Source organism: Petromyzon marinus, unplaced genomic scaffold (assembly GCF_048934315.1).
Source record: "Petromyzon marinus isolate PM22_M1 ecotype Great Lakes invasive population unplaced genomic scaffold, UKy_Petmar_22M1.pri1.0 PM_Scaffold_43, whole genome shotgun sequence".
In the NCBI taxonomy this organism is placed as follows: Eukaryota; Metazoa; Chordata; class Hyperoartia; order Petromyzontiformes; family Petromyzontidae; genus Petromyzon; species Petromyzon marinus.
In genome coordinates, this window is record NW_027423424.1 from 113,799 (window position 1) to 124,352 (window position 10,554).

Here is a 10,554-nt window from a genome sequence, read left to right on the forward strand (position 1 = left end):
ATTAACACTGGACCATGTGGGAGTCTCACTGATTAACACTGAACCCTAAGGGATTCTCACTGATTAACACTGAACCATATGGGAGTCTCACTGATTAACACTGAACCCTATGGGAGTCTCACTGATTAACACTGAACCCTATGGGCGTCTCACTGATTAACACTGGATCCTATGGGAGTCTCACTGATTAACACTGAACCCTGTGGGAGTCTCACTGATTAACACTGAACCCTAAGCGTGTCTCACTGATTAACACCGAACCCTATGGGAGTCTCACTGATTAACACTGAACCCTGTGGGAGTCTCATTGATTAACACTGATACCTGTCGGAGTCTCACTGAATAACACTGAACCCTATGGGAGTCTCACTGATTAACACTGAACCCTATGGGATTCTCAATGATTAACACTGAACCCTATGGGAGTCTCACTGATTAACACTGACCCTACGGGAGTCTCATTGATTAACACTGAACCCTACGGGAGTCTCATTGATTAACACTGAACACTATGGGAGTCTCACTGATTTACACCGAACCCTGTGGGAGTCTCAATAATTAACACTGGACCATGTGGGAGTCTCACTGATTAACACTGAACCCTAAGGGATTCTCACTGATTAACACTGAACCATATGGGAGTCTCACTGATTAACACTGAACCCTATGGGGGTCTCACTGATTAACACTGAACCCTATGGGCGTCTCACTGATTAACACTGGATCCTATGGGAGTCTCACTGATTAACACTGAATCCTGTGGGAGTCTCACTGATTAACACTGAACCCTGTGGAAGTCTCAATGATGAACAGTGAACCCTATGGGAGTCTCACTGATTAACACTGAACTCTGTGGGAGTCTCACTGATTAACACTGAACCCTGTGGTAGTCTCACTGATTAACACTGAACCCTGTGGGAGTCTTACTGATTGACACTGAACCCTATGGGAGTCTCACTGATTAACACTGAACCTTGTGGGAGTCTCACTGATTAACACTGAACCCTATGGGAGTCTCACTGATTAACACTGAACCCTGTGGGAGTCTCACTGATTAATACTGAATCCTATGGGAGTTTCACTGATTAACACTGAACCCTGTGGGAGTCTCACTGAATAACACCGAACCCTATCAGAGTCTGACTGATTAACACTGAACCCTGTGGGAGTCTCACTGATTAACACTTATCCCTATGGGAGTCTCACTGATTAACACTGAACCCTGTGGGAGTCTCATTGATTAACACTGAACACTGTGGGAGTCTCACTGATTAACACTGAATCCTGTGGGAGTCTCACTGATTAACACTGAACCCTGTGGGAGTCTAACTGATTCACACTGAACCCGATGGGAGTCTCACTGATTAACACTGAACCCTATGGGAGTCTTACTGATTAACACCGAACCCTATGGGGCTCTCACTGATTAACACTGAACCCTATGGGAGTCTCACTAATTAACACTGAACCCTGTTGGAGTCTCACTGATTAACACTGAACCCTATGGGAGTCTCACTGATTAACACTGAACCCTGTGGGAGTCTCACTGATTAACATTGTACCCTGTGGCAGTCTTACTGATTAACACTGAATCCTGTGGGAGTCTCACTGATTAACACTGAACCCTGTGGGAGTCTCACTGATTAACACTGAACCCTGTGGGAGTCTCACTGATTAACACTGAACCCTATGGGAGTCTCAATGATTAACACTGAACCCTGTGGGAGACTCACTGATTAACACTGAACCCTGTGGGAGTCTCACTGATTAACACTGAACCCTGTGGGAGTCTCACTGATTAATACTGAATCCTATGGGAGTTTCACTGATTAACACTGAACCCTGTGGGAGTCTCACTGATTAACACTGAACCCTATCAGAGTCTGACTGATTAACACTGAACCCTGTGGGAGTCTCACTAATTAACACTGAACCCTATGGGAGTCTCACTGATTAATACTGAACCCTGTGGGAGTCTCATTGATTAGCACTGAACCCTGTGGGAGTCTCACTGATTAACACTGAACCCTGTGGGAGTCTCACTGATTAACACTGAACCCTGTGGAAGTCTAACTGATTCACACTGAACCCTATAGGAGTCTCACTGATTAACACTGAACCCTATGGGAGTCTCACTGATTAACACTGAACCCTATGGGAGTCTCACTGATTAACACTGAACCCTGTGGGAGTCTCACTGATTAACACTGAACCCTGTGGGAGTCTCACTGATTAACACTGAACCCTATGGGAGTCTCACTGATTAACACTGAACGCTGTGGGAGTCTCACTGATTAACACTGAACCCCGTGGGAGTCTCACTGATTAACACTGAACCCTGTGGCAGTTCATCATTTCGTTTTTTTGTTTTTTTATGCGTTGCTTAATGTTTAACATAAATCATAAGGCAATATATAGTATCGTAATTGTATAGTGAATATACAGCAGTGTGGTATATAGTAGGGTTGGTAGAATAATACAGTGTAATATTACAAATCTAATATTTTACAGTCTAAAGTATAGGGTAGTGTATAGTAATGCATTGTATAATTCAAGGGTGGGTTTGTCTATGCCTGTGTATATTACGGTGTATAGTCGTGTAATGTAGAAAAAAGTTTAGTTGGAGACATATCAATATAATGCATAATATTAGAGCTTACATTGGGCTGTGTATATTATATTATACAATGTAGTTTAGATTGGAAGGTATAACATTGCAATGTATAGTAGTCTAGTTTATAAAATAGTTGTAACGCAACACAGGACAGAGCAGCGCATCGTGGATGTTTCTCTCCCCTCCTGCGTTCCAAGCATAGATGGACTCGTCCGTCTGAACAAAGCTCGTCGCTTTCCGTGGTAGTAACGTTGAAAAGAAAAAAACCGCCACCCATTTTTTCGCCATATGGCATTGTAATGTATAACGACTTATTGTTAGTAGCTCAGCTGATTGGAGAGTATATAGAGTTTATTGATAACATTGATGTAGTTTATACTTAGTTTTTCACATAGGTTTATTGTATGATAGTTGGGTAGTTGCAGTCCTTTAGCGTCCATATACTAAATGCCTCTGTTGATATATAAACTTCGACTTTAACATAGCTATTTCCGTGACCAGTCACATGCTAATCCCTCACATTAACATCATGCTAATCTCCCAGTTACAAGCTAATTTCTGACTTTAACACCCTGCTGATCCACCACTTTAACACCGCTATTTCAATGCTAAATTATCCTGTTTGATATGTAAACTCCTTTGTCAAGGCGCTTTACTTCTCCCACCTAGCTTAAAAGACGCTGCGAATCTTAGCAGCGTTCATTGAAGCGCTGTCTTCCCGACAGTTCTGTTCCTTCACCTGAAGAAGGCTACTTGAGTTGTGGCCGAAACGTCGTGAGAATTTATTTTATCATGTTTTATTTGTAATATTTTATTTCCATTCTACGTAACTTTACCGAAAGAACCAAGAAGATGAAACCCTGCAGTCACGAAAGCTTTAAATAGAAAATTAAATGCTAAGTCATTACTTGTCAGTTAAACAAGACCGCGCATCTGAAATCACGCGATGCGGTGACCGTCTTTGTTTGATGAATGGATGAACGAAGTGTGGGTGATGGTTAATGCTCCTAGACGAGATTAGCAAGCTATTGTGATTCATTTGTGGCAAGCACTCTGTAATGAGGGCATGTTGCTGCTGCTGCTGCAGTAGAAGCGTGGGAGATTGAGGAATTCTCTCCCCCTGTTCTGCATGGGCATCTTTTTCTCCAGTTTCCTCCGATGTGTCATTGATATTGGCCAAAATTTTACACTTCTGAAAAAGATAACTGCAAATCACTTAATTTGGACCGCACTCAGCAGCAACATCACCCCTCTACTATGGTAACTTGGTAAGACCCTCATGAACACAGAGCCCTGCGACTCAGCCAGGCTTTGTTGCAGGCTAAACCAGCCTAACGATGAGAATAATCACTACCGTCTGCGCAGCTCTCTTCGCTGAGTCACGGTAAACTTTTTTCCCGAGCCTCTGTGGGAGTGCACCGCACATCGCTATCCTCCTTTGTCCCTTGCAGGGCGCCATGACCTCGTGTGGCAGCGCCACCAGAAGATGCAGGTCATGTTTGAGAACGTCCTGCCTCAGGGTTACGCCATCACGCAGAGGTGCAGCCTCGATCAGGTGCGTCCTTGTGTCTGTGTGTCTTTATGTCTGTGTGTTTTTATGCCTGTGTCGGTCTTTGTACGTGTGCTACATATACGTTGTGGGGAGTGGTGGCGCAGTGGTTAACACACTGCGCTTAGAAACGAGCCACCTGAGTTCGATTCCCGCTCAGTCACCAACACCAGTGACGATTATCTGAACCGGTCCTATGGCTCTCCTAGGTCGACTCAGCCTCAAATGAGTACCTGGTGTAGTGTATAAATATCCCAAATTGAAGAGACAAAGGTGGCCGGACGTGGTGCTGGCCACCCACCTCCTCATGTGCCGTGCTGGCCTTCAGAGGTGGTCGCTAACAGCACGTGCCCCAGCAGTCTGTTAAGACTACACGGGGGATCTTTGATCTTTGTCCTAGTTCGTGTATAAGTGCCCAGAAGATAACAACCAACTTTAATGAAGAAAATATATCGGGAAACTGCCTGGCAGCTAATTGGGCCTTCCTACTGAAATAAATAAATCTATCAAAATAATATCGAGATGTTTACGTTTAAGATTTTACATTAATGTTGGGGATCTTGTACTAAGCAACTCAATTAATTTAGAAGTCATCATTCCCCTCCCCCAGCTGCCTGTCTCGCTTAATTGTTCAACGCATTGGCCAGATGTCCAAATATTGCCGTCAGTTGACTGAGTGTCGTTTTCTGTGACGATCAAACAAGTGGCGCGTTTATCTGTGTGGCTTTGAGACTTTGAAAAAAAGGTACCTTAGCACTAGTTATCGTGTAGGGCTTCACTGCATTGTTCTGGGAGAGTTCCACTCGCAGTTTTTATCTCGTGCAAGGACAGTGCAATTTGGATAACAATTCTGGACAGTGGACAGGAAGTGATGTCATGATTCTTGGAGGTGGTGGTGGCTACGCTGGTGCTACACGTGGTTGGTGGATCACACACTGAGAAGATGGCGTGAATTTCCGTTCCAGTGGGCGTCAGAAAGGAGCCGCACCCTGGCTTGCCAGGAGCGGGTGGTACAGCAAATGTAGAATCCACCTGTTCCGTCTGTATAGGATATAATGTTGCCCCCTCACACGCGTGCATTTTCTCCGGTTGCTCCGGTTTTCTGCCACGTGAACAATCATTAATTGGCCGAGAGCACATTTATATGCAGAGGACTGCAGAGCTTGGGCAATTGTTGGTAGCACCGTCTCATGGTATGCATTGCTGCTGCCTTCGCATCTATATGTGATTCCTCCTCGTGTCTCTGAATCCCTCGCTATGTCTCTCGTCGAAAGCCAGCAAATAACTGTGCAGTGATCGGGCATTACAAATTACCATTAATATTAATTTTGATTTAAAGCCTTCGTGACTGCAGGGATTCATATTCTTGGTTCTTTCGGTAAAGTCACGTAGAAGGGAAACAATAAAATAATAAAAATATAAAACAACAAAATTATCTGTGGTAGTAGTTACATTAGAGAAACCAAACGACATTCGTGAACACAAAGCAGACCTAAAACACGGTAGGACCAATACCTCGGCCGTGGCAGATCACTGTTATAATTCAGTAGGCTCACATGACATTGACTTCTCCAAGACAGAGGTTCTTTGCAAGCCATCTGGCTACCATGAGAGATTCGTTCATGAGGCTATCCACATATACAAACACAGAGACAATTTCAACCGAGAAGATGGATTCTGGCTTAGCAATCATTGGAAGGATTTGATAAACCATTTCGGGTCTTAATTGATTGTTCACGCTTACGGTGGCTTTCAGACCGCATCCATTATTTTCGTCTCCCCCCTCATCTTTTCTGAACATAGATGGACTCGTCCATCTGAACAAACTGTAAAATCGCTCTACGTGGTGCTAACGTTAATAAAACCGCCACTTTTTTCAAATTTTCTTGCTGTGGTTTTCACAGCTGATGATTGCTTGTGTTGCAGTCGAAATGTCGTAAGAATTTTATTGTTTAAATTTTTATTATTTTATTGTTTCCCTTCTACGTGACTTTACCGAAAGAACCAAGAATATTAATATTTTCATTACGAGACCTCCTTTGCCAGTAACAAGATCTAGTAATAGGTTTTACCCTTTTAACTGGCACAAAAACTGAAACCTTTATTCAAGGCATCATGTTTGCAATAACCACAACACAAGCAGTCAAAAGGCAAACAAAAAAGACAACTCAGATAATAATATGCACTGTCCTTGAATTTGATTGGTCCACACCCGAGACGGCTTTTCTTAGAGCCTAGTCTCCACTGGTGTTGGACCAGAAGACGCCAAAAGGCGTACAACTCAAAAACAGCGCACTATCAGAGTATTGAGGGCTCGGGGTGAGCATTTAACACTCAAACGGTCATCATCACCTGATGATGACCGTTTGAGTTATGGTCGAAACGTCGTGAGAATTTTTTATTGTTTTATATATATTTTGTTATTTTGTTGTTTCTCTTCAACGTGACTTTACCGAAAAAACTAAGAATAGGGTAAAACCTGTTACTATTACAATATTAATATTATTCATCGGAGTAAGTTGTTGTTATTTGGACAATTGCACAAAGTGAACCTTCTGTCCCGTGGATGGGAATGTATAGGAGGAAGACGAGTTTTGGAAGAGCATGATCAGTGACTACCTCAAGCCTCTGGAGGAAGATAACGATCACAGGAAACGCGTGAAGCAGGAACTCTTCGAGATAAGAAACAAGGTACTGGCAACGCATCATCGCGAGTACCGGAGATGCTTCGATAACAGAAAAATTGCGTTCCAGCGACAACGCGTTGTGCAAACAGCAGGCGTTAAGCGAGTACTTACCGTACTTGGCATGTGGTAGAAGAAGATTTAAACGGCATTGAATTACCTATGCCTTATTATTCCTACGAATTAATTGTTAATTGTTCCAATAATCCGCTAATCCTGTAAAATACATGAACAATAAAACAATAACAACAGAAGTGACCATTTGGCGTCGAGAGTGGACAGTGGGGGAGAAAAATAAATGCACAAAGAGGGGATCCATAAACAGCCCGGGGTCATCCCCCCCCACTCGGCCAATGCAATGTAAATCAGGCCTGGTCTGTCTGTCCCAACGTGCAGGGCACTTTCGTCTACTTCATGATCAATGCACTGTGGCTGGTGGCGACCCTGGCACTGCAGTTCGTGGGAGCCGACCTCTACATCCAGATCCCGAGCACGAAGAACGAGGGGACGGTCATCGACGTGCTGCCCCTCGCCTTCATGTTCCTCATCACCTTCTCCAGCATGCTCATTGTCCAGTTCCTGGCCATGCTGTACCACAGGTGAGGAGGAGGGGAGGGGGTCGACCCATGCGTGGCCATAGAGGGTGTGTGGGCATGCCGACTCAGTGACCAACAACAGTAACGATTATCTGAAATGGTCCTGGACCTCCCCCCTTGTGCCGTACCGGCCTTCATAGGTGTCTAAAGTAACATCTGCACCAGTTAGAAACATTCAGGTCACCCTGCCTACAATGCATCCTGGGTTTAACCAGACTGGATTGTGTCAGGAGCTCACAGATTCTTAAAAGATCTAGACACATTCCCATTGGTGAACTCCTCTCACAAGCGTGGCTGTGTTGGCTGGGTCATGTAGCCCCCATGCCCAGCCACTGCATGGCAAAGCAGCTATTATTTGGCAGGATAGATCAGACTAAAATGGCACGGCATGGGCTAGGGAAAAAAAGGAATGATATGGTACAAGAGGATATATAGAGATGAGTGGACTTGCCAATAACTGGTACCAGCGGTCTCAAGATCGGCCACTCCTGAGGAGATGCTACTTGGCAGTTGGAGGCAGTCGCCCATCAGCAATAATGGAGGGCAGAGGAGCGATGCTCGCATCCATAAGCAGAGCACCGGGCAGCTAAACACAACAATTTGGCACAGTAGGGGTCACAGCTGGTGCATTGTCAGTCATCTCAGTCAGTCAACCATTGGCTCCTAGGTCTGTCCCGTTACCTCCTGACATTTTGCCACCGTGGCGCCCCGTGCCCCTCCCCCTTCCCCTCCGTGCCCCCCCCCCCCCTCTGCCCCCGTTCAGGTTGTTCACGCTGCTGCACGTGCTCTCCTACGTGGAGTCGTCGTCGTCGGGCCAGCAGTCAAAGAGGGGTGCTGTTGTTCGAGACAACAAAGCATTCGTCAACGATGGAGACGACGATGACGCTCAGCAGCACCGTCTCAGAGAGATTGTCTTACAGATCCCTGGACCCCCTCCTCACACGCCGCACGCGGGTCCCCTCCCCGCACACAGCACATGGCCCCCTTCCACTCACGGCGCACCTGGACCCCCTCCTCACAAGCCGCAAGTGGCCCCCCTCCATGCACGCTGCTCGTGGACCCCCTCCTCGCACGCTGCTCGTGGACCCCCTCCTCGCACGCTGCTCGTGGACCCCCTACTCGCACGCTGCTCGTGGACCCCCTCCTCGCACGCTGCTCGTGGACCCCCTACTCGCACGCTGCACGTGAATCCCTTCCTCGCATCCTCGCACGCTGCACGTGGACCCCCTACTCGCATGTCATACGTGGACCCATGCACGTCGTGGTTTATCAATGACGGTGCGGTCAGTAAAGGTGCAGCCCTGCAAGATGCTTCCCTTGTTGGAAGAGGTGGGAGTTACCCACGCTTTACCCCACCACCGCATGCGACCTGCCGATCGACCAACTCTGCTGTATCCATTTACGCAGCTGGGTGGACAGAGGCAGCGAGATTTAAGAAGCTTGCAGCGTCGCTCCAAATGCCAGGCCTAAGGATCGACCTCTAGATCGCAAGTGTGGTGACGTGTTAATTGCAGCAGGGCAGCCTCTCATTACAATGGAATGCAGTCAAAAGGGCTGCTGAACAACAACGGTGGACATCACTTGTGATATCATCGGCTAAAGTAAATGTAGGGGCTTTGAAGCTGCTCCTGGCCACGGACAGAGAAGTCGCTTCTATGTAGCAGTGGTCAGATGAAGGAAACGTCCTGTTGTTGTTTGTATGTTCAATTTATTTTGCACTGCACTTAGCCAACCATGCTATCAGGGATGTAAACATCACCCACACATAGACTGTCCCGTTAACCATAGAAGTTGATCAAATCACATTTTTACGCCTGATTAATTTAGAGGTCGAGCGACCCACATGGGAAATCTTGTTTTTAGAAAGGTTTCTCTACCAAACACAGAAAAGATTCCCCATATCGCTTTAATAGACTTATGGAGCTGTTAGTGAGCACCTAATAACGGCAGGCACAGCACACAAGGTGGGTGGCCAGCACCAAGTCAAACTGCATTACCGCACCATTTTATCATTTGAGGCTGAGTCGACCTAGGGGAGGCCCAGAACCGGTTTAGATAATCACCACTATTGTTGGTGGCCATGAGTGGGAGTCGAACTAGCGTCCTAAGGCTCAGATACTTGTGCAGGGCTATGAACACGAGTTTTATTTCATGTTCACTGATGGTCAGATATATATGCCAACATATTTATAGATATTTATAATACTCTTTGGTTCTTTCGGTAAAGTCACGTAGGTATAAAATAAAATAAATCATGACGTTTCTATTGCAACACAAGCAATCATCATCAGATGGGAAACCCAACAGCAAGAAGTTTTTTCTACTGAAGTTGGAGAGAGATGCCATGGTAAGAGGTTTCTAGGTAAGAAAGGGGGGCGGGGCAAGGGGGGGGGAAGAGGGGGTGTGTGGGCTAGGGGGAGGGGATCGTTGCGTGGACGCTAGATTGATATGTATAATGTGGTTTGTTTACAGAGATGTAGAGTTACATTGAGACTGTGTGGATAAATAAAACAAGACAGAGAAGAAGCAGTCATCCATCCAGAGCACCACGTTCAGATAGTTTCCCCAAAATATTGTATTGGAGATGTGAATCCATAATTTTAATGCTAAGGCAATGTTTCGCTGCTATTTGCCGCTGAGAAGATGTTATCTCCCTCGATCGGTACACAGGAGGTCATGGGTTCAATGCTGGACCCTGGCGGTGCCTCTGTTATACTTTTGGAGTCGGCGTGTGCTCTCGCTGTGGTGGTCGGAGCTTGGGTTTTTATCCGGGTTCCTTGGTTCAGATGATTAGACTGCTGTTATAAATTCTCACGTGTGGTGATATCAGCTACTGCGATCATCAGCTATCATTACGTGTGACAAGCTCGCCTATGAACCAGAGCTAAGAGCACAGTTGAGTTTAACTGGTAAATAAAACTGTGAATTCCCTTGCACCTTCTGAGGACGGTAGTGTCTTGGTCAACAGGTCACTTACCAAACGCTTAACGATCGATCCAAACCTTTTAGGTCCACGCTTCGCTGGGCGCGTATAGTGGTTACGCACAAGTTAAGCTCTGTGTCTTTCTGGTGGATGCGTTGTCGGGCTGGTCCCATGGTGTCTGAAACGTG

The 10,554-nt window shown here is 46.0% G+C and overlaps 1 protein-coding gene across 2 annotated transcripts; it reads left to right on the forward strand.

Moving 5' to 3' along the window:
- Positions 1-3,528: 3,528 nt before the first annotated feature.
- LOC142923338 (uncharacterized) lies at positions 3,529-9,802 on the forward strand. Of its 2 annotated transcripts, none has more exons than XM_076064416.1 (3): positions 3,529-4,169; positions 6,744-7,446; positions 8,207-9,802. In XM_076064416.1, exons 2-3 carry the CDS (start codon positions 7,262-7,264, stop codon positions 8,925-8,927), a joined length of 906 nt encoding a protein of 301 aa, XP_075920531.1. In that variant the 5' UTR covers positions 3,529-4,169; positions 6,744-7,261; the 3' UTR covers positions 8,928-9,802. The 2 variants fall into 2 exon arrangements, with proteins under 2 accessions (XP_075920531.1, XP_075920530.1); XM_076064415.1 differs by having other exon boundaries at positions 7,244-7,446.
- Positions 9,803-10,554: the final 752 nt, after the last annotated feature.